General features: G+C 33.7%; 1 protein-coding gene across 2 annotated transcripts; it reads left to right on the top strand.

Moving 5' to 3' along the window:
• The first annotated feature begins 7,448 nt into the window (after positions 1–7,448).
• KAN2 (Homeodomain-like superfamily protein) lies at positions 7,449–13,364 on the top strand. Of its 2 annotated transcripts, none has more exons than XM_086257117.1 (6): positions 7,449–8,494; positions 8,729–8,805; positions 9,812–9,857; positions 9,989–10,139; positions 11,751–11,811; positions 12,743–13,364. In XM_086257117.1, exons 1-6 carry the CDS (start codon positions 7,753–7,755, stop codon positions 12,860–12,862), a joined length of 1,197 nt encoding a protein of 398 aa, XP_086113243.1. In that variant the 5' UTR covers positions 7,449–7,752; the 3' UTR covers positions 12,863–13,364. The 2 variants fall into 2 exon arrangements, with proteins under 2 accessions (XP_086113243.1, XP_086113242.1); XM_086257116.1 differs by having other exon boundaries at positions 11,748–11,811; positions 12,743–13,361.
• The last annotated feature ends 12,753 nt before the right edge of the window (positions 13,365–26,117 follow it).

Genomic DNA, 26,117 nt, shown 5'->3' with positions numbered 1-26,117 from the left:
CCAAAATTCAGTTACAGTGATGTCAGCATGCGTCAGCACGTGTCAGCATGTGTTAGCGCGTGTCAGCATGCGTCAGCGCGCGTCAGAAAGTTAATTTAGGATTATAAGTTATATGAGGTTTTGAAAGAGTTTCTAGATGGGTGGAGTTTTAGGCAAATTTTTTAGGTAATTAGGTGGTTTAAAATTAGGCACTATAATAATAATAGATGTTCAATCATTTTCTATAATCAATTGCGTCTGGTTTTTTTTTTTTTAACATCAAATCGGTTTGGTTATTAATGGGCCTCCTACTATTTAATCAATTAAATATCATCTTCTTTTTTTTTTTTTCTCAATATTACAAAAATTTTCAGAGTACGTTTTTAAATAAATTGTTGATTATTAGGCTATGGACCCCATCCTTATTGGGCTCGATGGGTCATGGCTCGTGAAGGTGTTGGTTGGTTGAGAGTTGGACAGTGTTAATGAAGGAGGAGTACGACTTTTTTTGGTCAGAAAGGAAGGGTACAATTGTCCAATGAGAAGATGATCGAAAATTAAAACAACAGAAATAGTTTTAATGAAAAGGGAGTGGGGAGTGGGGACCCTAATTTGTATGTCTACCGAGAGCCACGGATGGGTGACTTAACCAAAAACAAAGGTAACACATACCGATGTTTATAGGAGGCAAAGTTATTAAAAGCTTTGCATCATACATCTTTCAATATGCCCAAGATAATTGATTCTACTTTTTTCATGAAAAGGGCAAAAAGAAAAGGGAAAAAAATTATACCTTTGTTTCTCACAAGCAATGGAAATATATCTTTGTTAAGCTTTCAACCTTTTCTCCAACAACCACCCCTTTTGGTCGAAGAATAGAGTTCCAATCACTCATACTAATTAAATTTATAGTAATTTTTTACTTTTTATTTTATTAAGGACAAGAAAAGGTAAAAGTTGAACTCTGCACATAAATATATAAGATAAATCACTAAAACAATAATTTTATTTTTTCATATAATTGGTAACTTAAAAAAATTTCTTCCTATCACTATAAACTTTTTTATGCATATAATTATTATTCATTTAATGGCGTCTACATCAATAAAATGTTAAAATGAGCGCTACTATAAGTTCTTGCAACGACATCAAACGTGGGCATGTTTGATTATATTTTTTCAGTTTTTTAATATTTTTTAATTAATGATAAAATGGAAAAAAAATATGAGAGGTGAGCTGATATATAAAAGTGAAGAAGAGATTAAAAAAAAAAAAAATACATACAATGGTTTACAAAATAAAAACTAAAAGGAATCTAAAGTATTTTTTAGCTCCCAGGTTTATGTATTCTTCTTGCTTTTTCTTCAATTTTCTCATTTTTGTGTCTCTTCTTTCTCTCATATCTCTCTCTTCTCTATTTTTTTTAAAAATAAAATCATCAAGCAGGCCGTCCACATATTTTGTGTCCCCTCTAAGTCTCTAACCACCTATTTTAGTGTAAATGTTAGCACCTGGAACAATTCTACCAGTTGCATTAAGAACGTTAGACCAGGATATTTAATTATTAATTAAAAAAATTTATGTATTTCACCCCCAAAAAATCTCTCACCGACACAGTCTTTTCTTGGTTGTTTGTTTTTATTTTAATTTGAGGAGAGAAATTTGAATTTCAGATATCTTAAAACAAAGTGGAAACTCAATAATTAGTTGGTTCTCACTCTGATATAGCAAAATATTGTGTAGATTCTCGAAGAATATAACATTTATAATTCTTTTGGTCCGAGGTACAATTATGATTTGAACCCACTTGAAATGAGCAGGTTCCTGATGTACATATTGTTGGTTGTTTTGCTGAATAAATTGATTTCAAATCATGCAAACGCATTTGTTACATATGTATGGATTGATAGAATTAGAGCATCCAACTCAAAATTAATTGGTAATGGGTAGAGAGGCACAAGACTTATAAGCACATATGCTAAGCTCTAGTTTTCCTATGTGGGACATTGCTCCACATTACTCTCAACACGCCCCCGCATGTGTGACGATATTTTGAGTCTTACACGTGAACAAATTGTATTGGGTGGCGTGGGAGCACGTGTGACCGTTGGGCCTTACACGCGGATAACCAAGCTCTGATACCATGATAGAATTTGAGCATCTAACTCAAAACCAACTGGCAATGAGTGAAGAGACACAAGACTTATAAGCACATATGCTAAGCTGTAGTTTTCCGATGTGGAACATTGCTCCACATTACTCTCAACACGTATTGCTCTCAAGTCTCAACCATTCAATCCTTTAATACACATACCAATGCGGTATATATATATATGTGTGTGTGTGTGTGTGTGTGTGTGTGTGTGTGTGTGTGTGTGTGTGTGTGTGTGATTACTGATTGGTACTGGACTGTCCTAGCTAACTCATTGGTGTCTCATTGTCATTTTGATGTATATATATTTATGACCCTTATGTTCTATGATATACTTTCTTTTACATGTTCCATTAGCATATATTACAAATTCACAAGGTAGAAATTCATTTTCTCTTTTGCTCACACCCTCTGACTTATACATATAAATAAGACGAGCCAAAAAAAAAAAATCGCAGAGACAGAAAATTTAAGCATTGCAATTGAAACCTTGGAAGACATCTAAACAAACAAAAGTAAACAAATTATGTATATTTGACATATAATTAATTAGACATAATCTTAGCTAGCTTGTGAACGAATCCTATTCAAAGAGTTTCAAATAAAGTCAAAAGGTAATACCAACTTTTGCTTTGTTTTGGGAAGCACCTGGGTCATTTAAAGTGAATAGATTTGATTAATTGATAGAAGCAGACTAACTTACAACAAAAATGGGTCAAGCCAATTAGACCTATTGTCCGATATCCCCCTAAACCAGAAGGCCAAATCAACAAATTTTGTGTTAGCTGCAGGTTCAAATAGAAAATATATACTGGTCTTGAGATTCAAATGTTAATCCTAAAAACTGAATCAACACTCAGATATCTCCAAGGATTAGGATTGAGTGCATATTTCACCCATTTAAAATAGTTAAATAGGGATTTTTTTATGGCCCATGACTATTTCTTCTCTAGAGGAGGTTTTCCCTAGCGTTTACGAAACCTCTTCTTAAATCTAGGGTTTTTTTTTCTTTAGTGTTAAGGTACGCGGTGCTTGTTGAGAGAGAGAATCCCACATCAGAATTAAGACCTTGTATATATAGTGGTTTATAAGGTGTTGGATATCTCCACTCATCCATTGTCAATTGAGTTTGAGTTGGATGCTCCAATTTTCTTCATGGTATCAAAGCAAGCAATTCAAGTGTTGGGCCAAATGGAACATACCCAATATATGTTGTCCAAATATTTGACTTAAGTGATGTTACACACGAAGGGGAGTGTTGAGAAGAGAGAATCCCACATCAGAAAATTAAGACATTAATTGCTTAGTGATTTATAAGGTATCGGGCCTCTTGACCCATTCCCAATTAATTTTGGGTTGGATGTTCCAATTTTCTTCAATGCTATGGATCCCAACATGGACTTTGAGTTGTGTCTATCTTTGGGAGATTCTGTTTGCATGACTTCGAGACCAAAGAGACAGTGGTAGGACATTACGTCAGGGGACGTGTTCTTCAGGGATGGGGGGTTAGCCTCATGGGATTGCTCTTGGCTTCACAAAACTTCACTGGTCTAATGTTGGGGTAGACTATGCTTCAGAATTGGAGAATGGAGCAGCATGTGCATTATGCAGCAAGTCGTGTTTGTTTGAGATCATATTTTCTTGGTGCAACGATGGATATCGAGATGGAAATTTATAAGTCCAGTCTAATTTAGCTTTTCTTACTTTAGGTTCAGGTTTGTAAGGTGTCGCTAGAATGTCATGGATCCTAAAGCATTGGATCTCATGAGAAAGCGCTTTACAAAGGTTTTAAGAATTTGTTTTTGAACTGTTAAGGCAGACTTCATTTGCTAGAAATATGCGGGTCTTACCTGATGTTACTAAACTTTTTGCTAGAGGTGTGTAGCTAAATCTGGATGGCAACCAAAGATGGGTCTAGTTTCATTATCAGCATTTAACGTTTTTACAATAAATGTGGAGTTCTAAGACATAAGGAAATGGCGTGTGCGATTGGAGATTTCTCGTTTAAATAGGGTGGTTGGATTCATGCGCCAATTTTTTGACATTTTAGCTTGAGGAAAGGGGGAGGGGGGATTTTTGCCTCCACCAAGACAAATTGGTGTGCAGTGGAGCTATCGCTCTAGGAAGGTTCAAGGGCGGAAAGGAAGGGAATGGAGTGGATAGAGCAACGTCTGTTTGACAGGTGTGGTGGTCATAGCGTTTCACAAAGAGGAGGCTACCAAATAAGAATGAAGTAAATGTTTTCGTAGGAAATGACATGAAGGTTCAAGTCGAGTCCCTATAGTCTTCAGTTAGAGTCTGGTTTATTCTTTGATTTGGTGAATGTTGTCTATGTAACTTCCATGAGAAGGAATTTAATTTCAATTTCAAAACTTGTCATGGTCTGATTTCTTTTTGAATTCAATAAAAGTGGTTTTAGTAGTTTCATAAAGTATTTTGGTTGATGGATTATAGAATTTGAATTGTGGTCAATCTTTTGTAACTTTGAGAAAAAAACATTTTCTTGTTAATGAAAATTCTTTCATGCTTTGACACAAAAGATTAGGCCTATTTCAAAAGAAAGTATATAATATATGTTGATAAAAGATGACATTATTCTTGTAGTTGATGGGAAGTCCAGTTGGAAGGGCAGTAGAGTTTGTCATTCTGCACCTAGGTTCGATTCCCCCTCTTTCTAAATCTAAAAAAGAAAAAGAAAAAAAAAAGATGACATTATTCTTCAACTCATCCACTTAATTTCTCATATTGAAGTGTTTGTAATGACTGCATAAAAGGAAAAATGACTAATTATAAAAAGAAATGTTTAATCTTTGTCACATCTTTTAGAAATCATTCATACATATACTTGTGGCACTTTTCCTACAATTATTAGTGAACATCATTATTTGTAACTCTAAGTGATTATTTCTCATGTTCTTGATTTATGAAAAAAATACAGTGCCCTATATGTTTTTAAGGTTTTTAAGTGAGTTGAAAATTAATTAGATAGAAAGGTTAAAGTTGTGAAGTCAAATCGGATGGAGAGTAATATGACAGGTATGATGTGAGTGGTCGCAATCCAGATCCCTTTGTTGTTTTTCTTCAAGAATGTAGTATAGTTGCTCAATAAACTAGTCTTGGGATGCATAAACAAAATAGGGTTGTACAAAGGTGTAGTTGCACTCTAAAGGACTTGCTAAGAAGTATGATGAGGAATTACACCTTACCTAAATTTTTGTGAGTATGTGACACATAAGACTTTGACATGTGATATGGACAAATGATTCAAAACTAAAATTGTATGCCTATGAATGCTTTTCGCGAATACAAAGTTTACATAAAATGGACATATGGAAGGAAAATTATTATTGTATCTTAAATTTTGAGGAAATAGTATGTTATTATATCTAAATAGTTGATAGTCTCAACTTACAAGGGCATTACGACCTTTTTGGGATGGGAGAGGCTTGGAGGTAGTGGGCTTTTGCTTATTTTGTTTTTCTGAATATAAAAAATATTTTATTGGGTCTGAAAAGCAGGCTTTAACAGAATTTGGACTCTGCTCATAATGATCTCAAGTTTTCAAGGCCCAAAAACGAATTTTATTAGGATTTTCACAAAATATGAAAAATTAAGTTTTAATAGATTGAGGCCTTAGCAAATGGGGATCGAACGCAAAGGTCTTGTTTTACCCATACACCAAATTTGATTATCATCTATTTTTTTTTTCTTCTTTCTTAATTTTAATGAGCAGAAATTCTAATTTGAGATATTTTCAATATTATTAAGAGAAATATTACTATTAAGTAAGCTCTTGGGGTTAACTCAAGCAGCGAGGTTGGGTGAAATAATAAGTTAGAATTATGATATTTCTAGAGTTTGATTCTCTCTAATGTAACAAAAAAATTCCTCTAAAAAAAATGTAACAAAAAAAATCATTAGATCATTAAGTAATTAGTGATTATCATGTATTGTCAAATGTTAACTAACAAATAGATTGTTTTTTCACCTCTTTGTTTTTTTTGGGTTACGTGATTGTTTTGTCACTTGATAGTCAAATATATTCTTTGGTAGGTATCAAATTGAGATCAGCTATTCCTAAATATTGTCACTAATTATAACTCAAAAGAGAAAATAAAAACTGTTAGCATGCACATTTGAAAATTTTGTACGCCAGACATGCCCCTGTTGTTTGGGTCTCCCAGAATATCACCAGGCACAAAGAAGGTGTGGTAAGATGTGCTTGTAAATTTGGGACTGTCTAAAATTGACTCTTGTTCTTAACCTGGCCTAACCCTGTCTGTAGTACACGTGTGTGGTGACCACATAGCGCAAGGGAAGGGAGTGCTTTTGAGGGTTATAGGCCACAGCTCTTAATTTTATCACTTGAAAAGACATAACTACCCTTTCCAAAACGCATTTTCTATACCTTACATTGATGGAGTGGTAAATTTGACTTTCCCACTCCCCCTCACATATATAGCATATGAGGAGAGTGAAGGACCATATCCCTACATATGTAGCTTGAAATTAATTTCTTCTGCCTAGATATAAAAACCAAATTAAATGAGAATGTTTGGGGTTGAAGTTAAACCAAGAAGAATGATGCCATTTTTGGAAATTAAAGTTTTTCATCATGGCTATGATGATGTTGATGATTGTGGTTAAAATGGAGACAATTAACTGAACCCTAGGATGTGGAAATTAGTGTTCAATCATGTGGGTTTGTGTGTGTGTGTATAATCAAGAAAGTATTCAATTTAGGGTTTGTGAAAAGGAGCAAGTGTTTGCGTGTGTGGGTTAGAAAAGGTAATTATAAGTATGAGTTGTTGAGGGGCATATGCACACGTTAAAGTTCATTTACACTCAAATTTCTTGCTTCCTTTTGCCTTTCTCCTCTAAAGAAAAGTACTTTTAATTTATATATAATTATACACAATGCCACAAACCAGTGTAAAAGTTAATTGTACAAATAAAAAAATAAAAAATAAAAAGGAAGAAGAACGAGGTGTAGTAGTAAAAAAGAATTAAGTGAATATAAAAAAAAAGTCTCAAACTTATTTACTTTTTTTCTTACTCCCCCTTTATCTTACTTTCTCACCCTAGTACCCTACCCCCACGTCCACAAAAGAAACACATCCTCTCTCTCTCTCTCTCTCTCTCTCTCTCTCTCTCTCTCTCTCTCTCTCTCTCTCTCTCTCTCTCTCTCTCTCTCTCTCTCTCTCTCTCTCTCTCTCTCTCTCTCTCTCTCTATAGCTCCTCAAGTGTCATTTTCTCACATATACTTCACACAAAAGAAACAACCATTCACTTCATACCTTGTCATTTCTTCTCTCTCTCTCTGTCTCTCTCTCTCTCTCATCTAAATCTCCAATATCTGCAACTACTCCCTCAAATTGATCAAAACCCATCTAGAAAATAAAGAAAAGAAAGAAAAAAACACCCAGAAATCCCAACACCTGAAAATCTATAACCCTTATCATCCAGATCACCAAAAAGTCCATCCCTAGCCTGCAGGCTCATATATATTTCTCATCTTTGAGAAACTTAATTTGTGCTTGATAGCTAGCAAGCAAGAAAGTGGTGGTAATTAATCAAAGCAACAGCCCAGGAAGGAGCTAGGGAGCTGAGGGTTGTACAAGATGGAGCTATTCCCTGCACAACCAGATTTATCTCTCCAAATTAGCCCTCCTGCAGACACCAAACCCACATCAAGTTGGAGGAGAAGTGCACAAGAGGAAGTGGATTTGGGTTTTTGGAGGAGAGCTTTGGACTCCAGACACTCCATCTCCTCCTCAATGGCAAAACCTGACTCCTGTTTCGACCTCTCGTTGTCGAATCCACGCCTTTCTGATCATCACTCCAACTCTAGCCACCATAATCATCATCATCATCACCTCCCAAATGGTAATGGTAAACTTCTCTATGGCTTTCAGCAAACACAGTTCCCAGTACTCCCCCAACATCATCAACAACATAATCATCAGCAGCACCCACTATTTCAGCTGCAACAACAACAAGTAGAGCAACAACAACAGCAACAACAGCAACAACAACAACAAGGGCTAATAAGCCAAGAGCTTGGGTTCTTGAGACCCATCAGAGGAATTCCAGTGTATCAAAACCCTCCCCCCTTCCCATTTTCACAAAAGCCTTTGGACATGATGATGATGAGTAACAGCAATAATTGCTTATCTTCCAATTCTACCACCACCACCACAAGCACTAGTTCAAGCCCATTTCAGGCCCATCAAGGCCTGCTACGATCCAGGTTTTTGTCGCGCTTTCCGGCCAAGCGTAGCATGAGAGCTCCTCGGATGCGGTGGACTACTACTCTCCATGCTCGCTTTGTTCACGCTGTTGAGCTATTGGGTGGCCATGAAAGTGAGTATTCATTCATTTTTTCTTTCTTTCTTCTTTATTCTTTAATTTCAAGCCCTTTTTCTAGTCTTACACCATAGCTCTCTCTCTTCATCTTCCTTTCTTTATGGTCAGTCTTGTTCAATTACAAAAAGAAAATGGTGGAAAAGAGGTTGACTTATCATGATCTTTTCTCTACTGTACTAGTATATTATATATATATTAATCTCCTTTAATTTTCTTGTGTTGTGGGTTTAGGGGCTACACCAAAGTCAGTTCTTGAGCTCATGGATGTCAAAGATCTCACCTTGGCACATGTTAAATCTCATTTACAGGTGAGCTTGCTAGCCTAGCTAGCTAATTACTTAATTAATTATTAAGTAAATGTGTGTGAATTGGGTCAATTAATTTCTTGTTTATGATTTTAGCATTAATTTCTTGCTGGTAGTCTTAATTTTCATTACATTAGAGGGATTGGATTGGATTGAAAGTGTTAATAATAATAATATATATTGCATATATTATTATTAAAATTCCAATATATGCAAATTCCAATGGTTTCCCTGCAGAGGGTGTCTCAAATTAATCCTTAATTAGCACTTTGTTTTTTCTTCTACTAGATCTGATGCTTCTGCTTCTCCTTCTGTATCTGCTTCTGCAACCTAATAAACAACTTTTTGCTTGGAACAATGAACCACCCAACTAAAAGAAAAAATCAATGCTTTCTCTCTCTCTCTCTCTCTAGCCTTCCTTCTAGCAGAGAGAGAGGAGAGAGAGAGAGTACTATTATGTATCGATTTCAGAGATCGAGTAAGACAAAGCCCAAGGAATTCAAAATGAGTCGGATAGCCAAGCCGATGAGGACAACAAGCTTACAGTACTCGATCTGTCTATTAATATATATATCTATATATCATTAAACAATTATATATTGGGTATATAAATATTTATTTAATTGCCTTGCAGAGAAAAACAAATAAACAAGTACAGAACACCATCATTTCTCAATGATATCTTCATCAGATATGGGTTCACCTCAGCTGGTTTAACTAACCACACCTACATAACCATGGTTAAACATTTGTACGTTATGTATGTATGTATGCATGTATACACAGACATGCATACATGAATAATGCACATCATTCCATATCAATGTCTCTGTATGTCCTTGCACTGTATATCTCAGACATGTCTAGATGAAAAACAAACTGTACAATTCTTGTTCTCTCTCTCTCTCTCTCTCTCTCTCTCTCTCTCTCTCTCTCTATATATATATATATTATTGATTCTATTATGGGATTCTATTAATTATTAATATATATACATATTTCATCGCAGATGTATCGGACGGTCAAAACCACCGACAAAGCAGCGGCTTCTTCAGGTTAATATTATTAATGCCTACACTTTTAATTAATTTCCAGTTTCATAATTATTTTGTAATTTATTTGAAATTTAAATTAATTAGTTTGGTTTGGTTTGTTACATTAATTTTTGGAATGAATTAATGTACAGGACAATCTGATGTATATGAAAATGCATCATCTGGGGATACCACTGAAGATATAATGTTTGACATTCAGAACCCAAGAAGGTCGTCTGAGCAGGGAAGACCAACTACTGCTCAAGATAGGGAGTACTACGGCCTCTGGAGCAATTCTTCAAGGTCTGAATTAAATCTTTTTAATTTCAATTTTTTTTTTTATCTGCGTGTAATGTATGTATGGCTGCTCTATTTACTTTCTATCTGAGAATATTAATTAATTTCAAGAAATAGTTTGAAATTAATCATTAACAAGTCCCGTTTCCTCATAATAATGACAGTTATACTCAACATTGCAATTTAGATATTGCAAGTAGAATTGAAATAAGTAAAAACAAGATAAATAGAGAATCCAAATCCATTTTGCTAATGCATGTACTAAACACAATGTATATTGAAACATCTATACTATTTTATAAGGGGGGACACTTTTAGAGTTTGGTGAAATTTTGAAAGATTATAAAATGCCCTTTGTTATATAAAACAAATTAACTGAAAAGAGAAAAATAGAATAAAATCACATGAAATTCTTTTTAAATAACTGGGGTACGTATGCAGTTCTACCAGGTGAAAACTGTATTTTTTTTCCTAATTTTAAGTGTTTTTTTTTTTTTACTATTTTAATTTTTCTTTGAAAAACTCTTATATGTGTCAAGAAGTTAGTATATTTATGTGCATATCTTTTTTGTGGTATAATTTTTCTTCTTTTCTGATCTGTACATTGGACATTGTTCTTTAATAGCTAAATTTTGCCACATTGAATTGGAATGTTCTTGTCAATTTAACATGTTGGTCCAATTAAAACTTTTATTAATTTGTTATCAATGAGTTTGTGTGGCCTACGTTGTACTGCGCGCATGTGTAATTGTTTAAACATTACATGACATACACACACACACACATACATATAAGACATATTCTCTTACATGCATGCAAGAAATCACAAAAAGAATAAGAAATGATGATTTCATGATCACTATATATGCTTTTGTTCTATATATGTGTCAGCTGTCTACAAACATGAACACTACTACTGAAACTCCATGATGGGGTAATTATAATCTCTTCATCATCAAGTGGGTGAAAAGGAATTAAAAAGAAACCCACCCACTCACTCACCCACACCCTCCTATATACAATTCCAAGAACTGGGATATAGAATGGGGCTCTCATTTGACAAAATCCTCCTCAAAGATGGAGATATCTCTTTCCTTTGGATTTTGTGGGGCTCAGATATTAGGGATATTAAATGGGGCCTACAAAATTGGGAAACTTAGTGTCAAAGAAAAACCCTGTGAGAGGACCCATTTGTAGAAATCTTTGTGCTAAAGCTATATGCCCCTTGAAACTTCCCTTCCCTGTACTCTGTTAAGCTACATTGTGTAATGGGCAGGCTAGCTATATCACATGGGTCTGGGTGTGGTTGCTCAACTTTATTTCAATCAATTTGACCAAAAAATAAAACTTTATTTCTTTTTCCTTTGGACAATAAAAAAACAAAAAAAAAACTTTATTTCAATCAGCACAATATGTAAAGTGAGTGAGAGAGAGAGAGTGAGTGAGAGAGAGAGAGAGAGAGAGAGAGAGAGAGAGAGAGAGAGAGAGAGAGAGAGAGAGAGAGAGAGTAGCTATAAACAAGACAGAAAAAGATTGCTTTCTTTTCTCAGTTTGCTTTTTCTTCTGCATGGCTTCCACTGATGGAAAATATTCTCTCAATGTGTTGGTTTGTAGCAGAGAAGCTTGGTTGCATGGAAAACCAAAGGATTCTGGTGGGGGAAATACACCATCGCTTGAGGTACCAATTGATTTTCAAAATTTGTTTCCCAAAATAACCTTGCATTTGAATGTGCTTTACATATTATATTATTACATGTCATGGGAATATATAAAGGTAATTCTGGTTTCATCTTTCTTCATCAAGTCGTGCACATTACAGTTTAGAGGAGGAGAAAAGGGAAAGGCTAGCTTTTCAAAAGCTGGTTCCCTTAAAACACTGAGTGGTTAATTCTGTCATTTTCACATGTCCCTGGTGAAAAAAAGTTCTTGTGATATGTAAAAAGCTTCTTTCTTTTAGATTTTTCCCATATAAATTTCTTTTACATTGGGGAAGAAAAAAGGAGGAAAAAAAGGCCTTTTCTCCATAAAATTACAATATCTCTCATTTTTCTATACAATAATTAAACAACTTCCTATGTACCCTAGAGTCTATATTTATAGACCCAAAACCTAACCCATTTGACTAACCAAGCCCATAGGTTGACCAAGAGAGAGATTATAGTGTGAGACCAATTATAAATATATATACATAGCATAGTCAAATGCATCACATGAAGCCCCAGGCCAATAAATTTATTTATATGAATATATGAATGAATGAATGAATGAATGAATGAATGAAGATATATGTTAGCAAGGGAAAGGGAATAATATTGCAGTTGTGTGCAGGCTTTCTAATGTACTGCATGTTCAATTCCTTGATGAATAAACATTCAATTATTCCCCCATCTGATCAGTCAAATGTCCTTTGATTCCCGCCCTCACAGTTCACACAATTGTTACGCTACTTACTACTCACCTCTGGCTAGCTCTCTTTTATTTTTCCTGTGATATCTGTACTTTTATGTGTGTGAAACTGTATATACAAACATATTTGTAAATATAAATATATATAATATGCATTTATGTATATATATATATTATATATGTTTTTTTTTTTTTTTTTTCAGAAGGAGATGATGGATCCGAAAGGGTTAAGCTATGAGAGAATATCATCAGATGTAAGCAGCTCCTCAACAAGCCCCAGGAAGCCAAATTTGGAGTTCACTTTGGGGAGGCCACATATTTGATCTTTTATATATAAAAACCATGCAGCTAATCTTCTTCTTCTTCTTTTAATTACTACTATATACCGTATATAGTAGTGATTATTTTTATCAATTGATCATGGTTAATTATATATAATATAAATATTGTTGTCTAGCTCTGAGTGGGGGCTTGGGGGATGAGAAGAATCAGGTGCCCGCTGAGAAAAATCAGAGGAGGAAAAGAAAGGAAAAATAAAGAAATAAAGAAAGAAAGAAAGAAAGAAAAGAGAGAGAAAAAGAAAAGTAAAAGGAGAGAGCTAAAGAAAGACAAGGAGACAAGAGAAAGGCAGAAAGCAACAAAAGGAGAAGGGGTCATGGGAAAAAAGCATGTCCTAATTCCTATCAATTGCTGCAGTGAGATCCCAATCAACATAACAACATATTTTAATATTCATTCCTACCTACGTAAATATATGAAATCTAATTGATTTTGTATGTTTTTGTTTTTTGCACTCAGAGAGAGAGAGAGAGATGAGAGAGAGAGCTTGAGAGAGACCTTTAACCATCTTAAAGTATGAAGTGATCCTTGGTAATTGTAATGGAGCACTTTACATTTATGAAATATTTTTATATATTTTTTTTCTAACCAAAGGTGTTGGGCTCTCAATTCATTCCTAGGCACTACTGTCACACGCTTTACACTTTTTTTTTTTTATTAAAAGAAAATTTTCATTTGAAAGCTAAGAGCGAGGGAATTACAAGATCATAGACCAATTGGGTATGAAGACAAACATGAGCTTCACCCACCCAATTAACTAACCATAGCACCACAATATAAAGCATAATTGAGAATATAAACCATAAAAAGGCTGAGAAGTAAATACATGAGAAAAATAAGAATAGAAAAAGGAAATTTCTAGAACACCTTTTTTTTTTTTCTTAATTCCATAATTAAATGGTTGATTTCTATATAGTGTATTTTGGACACATATATATAGTTGAAAATCCTCTCTACACGACGTCCGTTCTTTAATTAAAAAACAGACGTACGTGGGTCTTTTTATGGTTTTTTTTTTTTTTTTTTCATTTTAGGCTATTTGTGACATTGTTAACATTTTAGGATATAGAGTTCTATATTTTTGGGTATAGAATTGTCGTTGGAGTTAACCATGAAAACTAAAATCTAACCGAGAAACGGGAACTGAAAACCATGAGAGTTAGCCAAGATCCAATGCCAAATAGGCAGAGAGAACACACTTCCAATGCACTCTTAGGCATAGAGCCTCATTTGCTAGAAAGGTATATGGACAGACAGGGCAGAGATTACCTTTGGCTGCTTCAGGTTTAGCAATTGTTATGGGACTGAATCTCCTTGAGGTATTTATTTATGTGATAACACCAGTTTTTATCCCAAAATGTGCTTCTTTTAGTTGACATTTTCTATCATTTGTCAATGTATATCATTTCCATTTTATGTGTCTGTGAGAGATGTCCCCAGAGTTTAGTTTAACCTCTTAGAAGGCTTTGATTGACTTGCTCTTTCTGATTCAATGCTATGTCTTATTTCTATTCTATCATCTTATGGGTTAACTTTGCAGGTAGTTGAACTACAGCTACCCTCATTTTTTAACAATTTTGATCCCCGGGCTGCTGCTGTTAATTTCCCATCAAGTAATTACCTTCCTAATATTTTGAGTTATTGTGTTCAGATAAAAAGCTGATTGTTTAACTGATCTTACGAGTTTCAACTTCGAAAAACTTTGTCATGCTAGGCATACATGCAGGCATACTCTCTCTAATCGTTATAGGAAACTTTCGTGTGAACACTCAAAACAATAGAGGAAAGAAAAGAACAGGTAATTTCTTCAAAATGAATATTTGTGTATCAATGTTTTGGGAGTCATTTATCATAGTTGATCCTCTGTGTGTTCTTTAATTGCCAGCTCAATTTTTCCCTTTTTCTAGCTGGTTTACATATGTAGTCAACATTAATTATTTACTGTAAGAGAACAATTTTCGTGACAGGATCCATTTATAGGAGATAGCCTACTTTTGACGTACACAACTGGTTATGTTGCTCCTCTACTTCTTGCTGCTTCTTTTGCTGGAGCGCTGCAGGTATATGCATGATCTATCGAGCACTGGATAAATTAATTAGTTCCAAGTTCTGTTAATAAGGGCAAGTGAAAGGTTCCACCATCTTTCTTGATTATAGTGTGGATTTGCCCATGCTTGTGACTGGCCTCATATTAAAAGATTTCAAGACTTATGTGTACGTGAACCTATGATGCTGGAAACTTTAACTCATAGTTGTGTGTGAATCCAATGTATTCCATCTTTTGTCTCAAAGTATTAATTAGTTTTAACTAGGGCTCTCTTTTGGTTTAGTTTTTACCGAATCAACTGACTACTGACCGAATTGTTTTGGTTTGGTATATCGATTTTCATAATTCGAAAATTGAAAATCCGAAAAAAGTTAGTTTGGTTTTGGTAAGAACAGAAAAAAGTTGGTAAACCGACCGATTACCGAAAATTATTATCGAAAGAAACCGAATCAATCATTACCGAAAAAACTAAAATATATACTCAAAAAAACTGAAACAATTACTGAAATTTAATTATATATGCTTATATAATATATATTATTATATTAGTGGTACAATAAATATTAAACTACTAATATCTTAAACAACTATAAGAAAATATAATTGTATAATGTTATCATATTAATATCATCAAAAGTGTGAGTTAAGATATATATAGAGTCATTCTCTAATAAAATAAATGTTATTATTTTTAGGAAAATAAGAATCTCATCTTTAGGTAAGTATATACTAAATTAATAGGATATGTACTAATACATATTATTAAACAAATTATACTAATATTAATATTATTTCAATTAATACTACTACTATACTAAACTACCAATACTACTCGTGCAAATATATATTCATCAAACATTATATTTTATGTATTATATTTGATTAAATTTTAATTTATATTGGTATATAATAATTAGTATTATTATAATTAAACCGCAAATGAACCGAAGATATACTGAAGTAAACTGAAAATGAACCAAAGATATACCGAAGTAAATCGAAAATGAACCAAAAAAATCCGATACTAAAATTATCGAAAACTGAAGTTTACCAAAAATTACCGAACCGAAAAAATACCAAAACCGAAAATACCGAAATTGACAAATACCAAATTTTTTTGTTTTGGTTTAGTAAGCCCCAATACCAATCCGAACCGACTGATGGGCAGCCCTAATTTTAACTCATAGACATTTCTTTGTGCTTTTTACCTACTAAGCAAATGTTATTCCTCAATGTTGCCTTATTCAGGCATGTTCTACATCTTACTGCTATTAAAGGGGTCTGTGCCACTGGATATTGGGAGACTAGAAAAAGGATATGGCTGCATCGGTACGCTTTGGGTATATAAGGCTGTGTTGAATAGGAAGTCACTGTGTTATTATTGTCAAATAATTTTCTCATATCAGTTAAATCATATATGAACATAACTTAATTACTGTGAGTGCCAAGGTAGAGGTATTTGTTTCCAAAACTCTTCTTTATACAGATTTTGGGATACTGCCGGTAAGTCTATTTTATAGTCTTGGTGTGTCTTTGGAGGTGTAGATTGTTTTGTTCTTGTGTTTCTCTTGTCTCCTGGTGATAGGAATTAGCACCTGCACCACCCACTCCCTTCATCGAATTATAAGCACCGTCAACATTAAGTTTCAATTTCCCCTCAGGAGGAGGGACCCAAGATACATTAGAAGGCTTCGTAGCAACCTTTTGTAGATGAATATTTTGTGAGATTTCTACAATTTAAATCACATAAAATCTAGGATTTAACTAAATCTCTTATAGAAAGGGATTTAAATCTCATAATTTGTGAGATTTAAATCTCATTAATTTTAAGATAATATTAGGGAAAATTTTGGAATACAAAATGCTAACATATATGGAAGCTCGACTATATTTTTGAACCTCAATCAATTCTTGTAGACTAATTTCAAATGATATTAGTCGAAGAGTGGTCTATAAAATGAACCGGCCTCTAGACTTAGGATTAAAATTACAAAAGAAATATAGTTACATTAACAAATTTATCATATTCAAGTCCTTAAATCCATAAACTCTTTTTCAATTTATCCTTAAGTATAAACAAAACAAAAAATTTAAGAACTTCGGAAAACGTGAAATTATAAATATATATCTAATTAAAAATACATACAAACTACAAAGACCGAATGATCATTTTTCTTATTAAGATATTTCATGCATGTTATGTGTTATTTCTCTTAAATTGTTTTTTTTATTGGATGAAAGCTGGCATCAAGCCAAATTATGGAAATTTTTACTTACAAATAGTAAAATATTAAGCTGAGTGAAAGAAACATTTCCAATGCTTTATATGTGGGTCCTTAAATTATTAGCTTCAACTTGTACCTAAACCCAAGTCCAATCAAGAAACTTTTTAAAATTTCCTAAGATTTGAATATATTCGTTCACCTTAAAAAAAGAAAGCTCATGCATTCGAAAAAAGAGAAGAAAAAAAGAACTCATTGTTTTTGTGTGAGATAATGCCAAAGTCCTCAACATTCTTTAGTTACTCCAGACGGGTTATTTTCGCATGATGATTACCTTTGTCGTTGAACTTTAAATTTTATAATGAATAAAGTTTAGACCGTCATAGTTAACTTTCAAAAAGAATGGTTGCAATTTGTGATTTCACTGGCATTTTTTATCTCCTAGATATTACACATTTCTTTGCAGTATGTCGGTTCTTTAATAAAATAACGAATGGATACATTTTGTGACTTTTTTTTCTTCACTTTATGATCTTATTTTTTGTGAAGTTTAATACTTTAGGGTATAATTTGTTGGAAATTTCATATTAATATATGAAATTTAATATGAATAAGAAAATTGCAATGATCTCATTTCAAAGGAAAGGGTATGTTTCCTTTGAATAACATACGTAAAAGATGCCAATTGCATCACTTGGTGAAGAGACATCATTGCATACCCAATCCACATGTATGAGAAATTAATGTATTGTTTGTAAATGTTGTTTATGTTAAATTTAAAAGATACAATTTAACAGGTGTAACTTTTCTTAAGTGGCACTTTGTCTTCTATATAAAGGCCACAAGGTCATTGTCATTATATCTTGAGTCTTATACCCTCCTCCATGTTAAGAGTGTTTCTAATACACTTTCTATGTTTTTTTTATAGAGTCGATCAATTTCTAGTGAGAGTTCAAACACTATCTTGGTTCGCTGGAGTCTTGTGATTTGAAGTGCTACTATCACAAGAATGTGGTCATTGTATCCTGGGAGACGAGCCCCGATTGATCGTAGCATTAGTGGGCGGGCGTAATTCGTCGTATGTTATGTTTATCTTTAGTGTGTTTCATGCATTGTCGTTGTTAAGTGTGTTGCTTAATATTTGCTTGCTACTTTTGTACTTGCGAGTTTGCCTTTGAATTTATGAAATTTGAATTTTCTATCTTTAATGTGTTCCACTATTATTGGTATCTTATAATCTGGGAAATAAAATTATAAATCCAAATATATCAATATTGACCTTATTTTAAAAATCTTATTAAAATAAAACTAATGATATAATTTTTTATAAATATTGAAGTTATAAATTATAAATTATAAATTAAACATCACTTAATCAATGTTATACATATTTTAAATTAGTATCAAATACTGAGACCCAAAATGGGTTTCAACACTATTTGAGACCCAAAATAGGTTTTGGGTCACACAAAATGGGTCTCATTGTAGTAGAAGGCCTAAGTAGGGACTCAATATTATTTATCCTTAGTTAGTTTAAGTGAGAGTCCACCCAAGGTTCAGACGTACTTTCAAATACGTTTTTTTTACTTTCCTGAGAGTTTGTGGAATAACATAAAAGAAAGTCAAACCCCTCACACACAGAGCCCGCCATACATAGGAGAAAAAAGTTTTGATTGCGAGCTAGCACTTTCGATCATCACTCTTATCTACCTGGCTCGGATCACATTCTTGTAGACTATTCTTAAAAACACGACACTTGTGGTGCTAAAGGTGAATCCAAAGGTAGAAGGTAGCCACCATGAACAAGCATAGCTCGATCGATGAACAAAAGCAGGTATTCCTTTATCCTAGTTCATGTTTTGAATTCCATATTTGCATGTGATTGCATCGTACGCTATGGGTTTGACACAATTTTAATTGTTACTTTCTGCTGCGTTTACTATATTATTTCAATATTATGATCAATCCCATGAATGTTTTAAAAAATCTGGTGTTGGGGGATATGATTTTTCTTTTAATTTGATATTTTTCTATTTTCTTATTTGAATAAATTTAAATTTTACATTTTTATTAAAAAAGAGTTTTTGGGAGTCAATGAAGCAAAATGAGGGGTATACTTAGCATTATCTTCTTTTTTAATTTTAAATGCACTATCACATGAAAGGACGAAAATGCCATTGGAGTTGACAGTAAATTTGACGGAAGTGCATCAACGGTAGGTGCTACATTGTCACATGGGGAAAATATTGGGTGGTAAATTGTAATTTTTTTTTTTTGTGGTAAATGTGCACACCGGTCCCTTATATTTTGGTGGTATTATTGCAAAAAAGCCTTTATATATATATATATATATATATATATATATGTTCCTTTAACTACTTGCCAACCTATCCCACTTTTCATTTCAAGATTTTACAGCCAGTATTTTTTAAATTTCTAGTTGGCAGTTTGTAAATCTCTCATATGCTCCCAGCCCTATTTTAGGCATTTTTCACTAGTTGACTATTAACTACTTACATTCTGTTTCTTTAAATGCATTTTTTGTGATTTAAATGCCTATGATTTATTGTCTGAAAATTGTTTTATTATTTCAAACGTGATTTCTTTGTTCATGTCATTGTGGTTCTGCAATATTATAATAAACAATTATACACTTAATTTCAAACACCTTTAAAAAACTCAAAATTATAAATGTAATTAACCTACAATAAAATCTCATAACAAATAAATCATTTATACGTACAACTAAGGAACCTACACCAAAAAATTTGAATTAACCCACATATCAATACATCAATTAAGTTATAGAATTTGATTTTGGAAAGCAACCTTATATATATTAAGAGCATCTTCAATGGATGCTGCAAAGAGTGAGGCAAATTATATTTTATGTGTCATGCATGTAGGATATGAGGTCGATCTCCAACGGATGGGGTATATGCATATCCAAATTTGGCCCATCTGCATTTCACAACAAATTTGCTCCATCTTCAAACTTCAGCAAATTGGAGTACTCCACAAGTATTTAATAGGTATAAAATTTGACACAACACGTACAGTACTCCAAGAGAGTTTTATTATTTCAAATATTTTAACATGAGTATCTTCTCATGTTTATGAATATATTCTGAAAAGTAATCAAAGATACAAATAATTGATAAAATAATAATTACTCTCACCATTTGCTCTATCCCTTAGAGTGAAATAATTTTTAAGTAGCAAAATTTCATGTTAAAGTGACACTTAGGTTAGTAAAGTACAATTTTGCTTTATCTATTTGTCATATCCATGGAAGATGCTCTAAGGAACCCACAACATAACTCAAGAACATACATCAATTAAGTTTTGAAATTTGTATTTAGAAGAAAACTTATATATACTAAATAACGAAAAACATAACTAAGGAACCTATATCAACTAATTAAAACACATACACCAGCAAATTACAATTAACCCATACATAAATTAAATTATGAAATTTGACTTTGTAAGCAATATATCTCATATATACATATGTACTAAGAAACCTGCAACATAACTTCTTTTTCTTATTACAAGGGAAGGGAGAGGATTCGAATCCGAGTGTGTAGAGAGGAGCTTTTGTCCTCGCCCAAGTAGCCTGATCCCAATTCACAAGGAACCTGCAACATAACTATTAATGAGAAACAAATTAAAGGTATAACAATCAATGACTCCCTAAAGTTAGAGATATGTCTAACACTCTTTAAAGGTATCTAATGGTACGTGAAAAAAGCGTTTATAACATATGGAGGTCCGCGTCAGCATGGTAGCAAGTTGGTTGAATTTGATAGAGGATGCACGAGTGAGGACAATTACACAATTAAAGAGAATGGGTACAGACTACAAACAGAAGCAAGGAATAGTGTATGGCAGTGGTAAAATAATTACAGAGTAGAGTTGGACAGACAGAGACTGAGGCTAAAAGCCTTGAGCTACTCAACCCCATAATAAGGATGAAAGTCCATATATATATATATATATCCGTACTGTTGGTGCTGCAGCAACGTATGAAATCAGCATTATATAGCAGTGGAGTTATAGCTTGCTGCACTGTCACACACACACACACACAAAATACAGAATGTCAAATTATTTATTCATCATTACACTATCATTCATTCATTCTTGGTCCACGACTTTAAACGTGTCGCCTTCTTGTCTCATCGATAAGGACACCCTCTGAGCCTGAGGACCTGTCAGCCGTCAGATCTGCTGCATGCTGCTTACATATACTAGTGTCAAAGGCTGTGCTTTGAAAGTGACTTGTGAGAGGTGACGCTATTTTAGACGACCTTGTTTTCACCCAAATCGTTTGCATAAATTGCAGAGCGTTGAGTAGCTCGAGGACTTTGCATGAAAAAGTTGTATGAGTAATTAAGGGCAGGAGGGGCCCCAAGGGAAACTCTTTTGGTTACTGCATGATGCATCAAATTTTGGTGCAACAAACTAAACCAAATTATTATTTACCAGAAAAAAGGGAAAAAAACAAAAACAAAAAATAAAAGAATAGAGCAAGTAAAATTAAGGGTGGATTGGCCGGGACCAACGGAGGAGGAATGGTACAAAAGGGAACTAAGGGCTGTCGGTTACCGATTTTTCGGGTTCGGTCGGCGATATTTGACTGTGTGGTTCGAGTTTTTGGTATTTCGAGGGGGTGGTATCCAAACCGTTTCTGATCCTGATTTTGGTGGTGCGGTTCAGTTATAAAACTGAAACCGATATATCACAACCAAACACCAAACTGATCTGTTTGGATCGATAGTTGGTAATTTTCGATATGTACGTTGGCAAAAAAACTCAGCCTTAGTTAAAATGGACTTTCCTCCGTAAGGAAAGGAAAAATTTTGTGTGTCATTGTCATATCGAAACATGTATGTTACAATATAAGTAGAATATGAAATTTTACTTTTAGTGCATAATATCAATAAATATATATAATATAAGTAAATTAATAACATTATATGGCGGTGTTATAAGTACCGAAAAATTACTCATAATGATATGGCTTTACTATGGTACTCGTGCACCATTTTTATCTTGCATTTCTCTTTTGGCCTTGGAGTTTCCATTTTCTTTTCCAAAATAACACTTTCAACTGAATAGAATACTTCATTTATGCTTTTTAAGCTAATATTTTGTATTCATTTGTCAAAACATGCCATTTTATATTACATATTTGTTCTGACTTGGAGATTGTCATATCTATGTTTGACATTGAGGTTGTCATGTCTTTGTATCAATATTGTGTTAATGGTCAAAAAAGTTTATTTTGCATTTTTCCTTTAACGTTCGGTTTTATTTTGCATTGCATTGCTGATTTCTCTTGTATATATAGGCGTTCAGAAACCCTAGGTACCATAACTTTGAGCTTTCATAATTACATTGGGATCCCTTGCCACCAAGGTGTTTGAATGTGCTAAGATCCTTACCCTTTTTGGACTCTATCCTCTGATTTGTGAGGTTATGATATAATCCTACTTGGTAACAAAATATATCATTTTCGGACGAGCTTGCAGCTTATGTTGGGTCATGGGACCTAGCTATTTTGGTGATCTGTTTGGCCCAAACTGCTTTAAGCACTAACAAACCCGCGTCTTCAAGGCCTATTCAAATGTGGGCCAAGCATATTTTAATCTTCTTTCCCAAGAACTCCCTCAAGCTGGAATAGGATAGTCTATTTATATTTTTGTGTTGAAGTACTTGTGTTTATGGCTAAATTCACCTTCTTATGAGGAAATATTTAGCTTTAGTATTTCCAAAGGTTGGTTTATTTTAGATAACAAATCACAATGTTTTTTTATTTTACCTACTAAAGTTTCATGTCCTTTTAGTTTAGGTACCAAATTTCCAATTACAAAGACAAAATGCCATTCTACTAATCAATCGGCCAATTATTTTATTTTTAATTAATGAATTCAACTGTTACTGCATGACAGTTAGAACTTGTCTATTGAGTCACAGTCACAACTTATTTCATTAGTTCTTTTTTCGGTATTGTATTATGATTTCGACAAAATTGAAATAGCATGCTCTATGTCTTCTCAATTGGGAGGATGATCAATCTCGAATCATATGTGTAGAGACATATATTAAGGCAAATGTATGGTTGTTTAAGTTAGAGAAAAAGTTCACTGAACATGACAGAAGCCATGATTTCTTGTGAATGTTACTACTTGTCAAACAAGAGAACTCTATTCTTCAATAATGCAAGTGATCATTAGAACTAAAGCATCATGGTTGTCTTATACATGCATTGCCAGGTTTTGATGATGCAATATGGCAATGCTCTGATCGATCCTGGCTATGGATCATGTTACATGTATCTATTAGGCATAGTGGTTCATGTATGGAGTCATATGAGTGTACATTACGGGACCAATCACCTTCAATAATGAAGAAGAATGTCCTATATGCGACTTAAATCCTATATTGCACAAGAAGTCCCTAGCCAAAACATGTGATTTTGATTATAATTTTTTTTTAATTATATTTAACCGAACAATGTTTAGAAAGATTATACATAATATCATAATATTGGGGTTGACAAAATTTTATTCATGCCCTAATAATTTGATTGGGACAATGGAAGATAAAGGAACTCTTATATTGAATACATGATAAGTGATTAAAAAAGAATATATGCATGTGTAACTAAATTACCATCAATTAATGTAGTGGTATTTCTCATCACAATGTTGAAGGGGATTAAGTTCGAATAAGGACTGGTCATGTGGCGGTGCAAGTTGAATCATCCACCTCCAAACAAAAAAAAAGGAAAAAGAAATTGTTACTGAATTATTGAGTAGAGTATGAAACTTGTTTGCTTATTTTATTCTTTAGTGAAAAATGAAGAAAAATAAAAAACAAACAAAGGAAAAAAAACAGAAAAAGGAGTGTATCTATGAAAAGCTATAGACTGTCAGATGTAAGGTTATTACAAATTTAGACAAAATAAAAAAGATTCTAGAAAAAACAAAGAAATACGAAGAAACTAACAAAGACAGAAGTCCAAAACCATTATATACATATGGTTACAAGTTTACAACACAACTCACTGTAAGGCGATATTCCCGCGGGAGTCAAGAAGGTATCATTCTTCATTGGCCAGCAGAATATTTTTCTTTTCCTATTTATTTTGACGGACAACAAAAAGCATAAATATAAATTTATTATTCTTTTAAAATCCTTCGCACGTGTCAATGGACGTGACGTGTCTTGGGGTTAGGGATACAGTCAAAGACATACGGGCAGTGCTCTGAGCCAATGGGTGTGGGCCCGAAGCGAAATGATATTGCAATCGATTGCTTTATGATTGACCGGACTGTCATTTTAGCAGCATAATGGCAGAAGCAGCAGCTTTATCCTTTCACATCTTTCGGGCAGGTCGGGCAGGGGAAGGTGGGTGATGGCGACCATACTTCCTCTACTTGTGCGCATTGAAAGCAGTCTCGTCTTTGTCTGCCCGGCTTTCAAGGCGGGCTACTACCATCTTCTCTTTCTCTCCCATGAATACCTCACTCCTCTTATCACTAATCACTAATGAGGAGAAACAAAACTCTCTTCCTTTTAATTAAAGTAGTAAAGCATGACATCTGGTGTAAGTGAAGAAATCTAATCATTCAACCTAAAATTATTTTGTAACGAGGGGAGAGGCCGATTTAAGATCCTTATGGGACTTTGTTTCTTATCATACTCTCTTGTGAAAATGTGGAGTGTTATTCTATATTGTAAAATGATACTCTTGCATACTGGCTTCTAAAAGTCTTAAGCTACTTTTTTCATTGTCGATTTGTTTTGGGATAAATGTCGAGATTTTTTCATGATATCATAATAGGTTACCTAAGTGGCCACACATGCTTCACGTCTGTCCACGTGTTTGGCTTAAAGTGACGCCACACGTGCATGAGCGTGTGAAAATGTGGAGTGTTATTCTATATTGACAAATGATAACCTTGCCTAGTGGCTTATAAGAGTCTTTGGCTACTCATCTCATTGCCAATTGATTTTTTGATGATAAAAGCTTGTATTATGTGATTTATCTACCTAATTAACTTGATTAAATCCACTGTCAGTAATTAAACCCCAATTTTTGTTTTATATGATCACTCAGAGACTAATCACGCAGACACAATTCTGACGATACATTGGTTAAAATCTAAAAACACAGATTGACTTGGAAATCAAAAAATAACTTATGTAACCAACACAAATCAAACACACCCAAAGATTGAGTGTCAACCTATGCACTCAAAGAATCCATCAATGTAGGCATCCCAGTGCTATTAACAACTAAAGTGGTGTGTGGGCAGATTATTCAACTTTCATTTAGCATTCAAAAGGTTAAGTTAACATGCTAAAGTGGAGTGTATGATCTTGTGATAGAATTTCCAGATTAATAATAAGCAACACAATATAAATGAACAACAAACAAGGCACAAGATTGTTCACCCAGAAAACCACTAACGATTAAAAACTAGGGGTCTTTTCCAGCTGACCAAACAATCCAATACCCGTACACCACACACACACCCTCACCGTGTCTGCCCAAGCCACGTGGAAGCCAATCAATGGTTGTCCACAAGAGACAAATGAATGGCATATTTCTTTTGTCCTAGAGAGGTATCCTAGTACTGTTAAGGATATGAATGAGGAGCTGTAAAATCAGATATTTCTTTATTTTGTAAAATTCAGAAATGGAGAAGATGATGAATAGTGCTAAGGTGTGTGAGTGAGTGGCGTGAGAATAATGAGAAGAAAAATTTGATCTGATTGATTCAATGAATGAACCAAATCATGTGTTGTGCACATGCATGTTTAGAAAAACATAAAATGGGCTTTAAGAAGCAAATCCTGAAATGGCCCCACTAAAGTGACTGTCATTTAAGTGTTAACCACTGTACGTGAAGAACATTGTCCTTATGTTCAGTGAATGACTAGTCAAATAGACAA

The sequence above is a fragment of the Dryas octopetala genome, chromosome 9, assembly GCF_963921425.1.
Source record: "Dryas octopetala chromosome 9, drDryOcto1.1, whole genome shotgun sequence".
Classification (NCBI taxonomy): domain Eukaryota; kingdom Viridiplantae; phylum Streptophyta; class Magnoliopsida; order Rosales; family Rosaceae; genus Dryas; species Dryas octopetala.
Note: the sequence above shows the minus strand (reverse complement) of the source record. Positions and strands in the feature narration are given on the sequence as shown.

Bases quoted from the DNA above. Each gene is read 5' to 3' on its own strand.
- KAN2 (XM_086257116.1), top strand. From the start codon at position 7,753: ATGGAGCTATTCCCTGCACAACCAGATTTATCTCTCCAAATTAGCCCT. The intron at 8,495-8,728 runs GTGAGTATTCAT...TTGTGGGTTTAG, and splicing joins GCTATTGGGTGGCCATGAAA to GGGCTACACCAAAGTCAGTT. The intron at 8,806-9,811 runs GTGAGCTTGCTA...ATTTCATCGCAG, and splicing joins ATGTTAAATCTCATTTACAG to ATGTATCGGACGGTCAAAAC.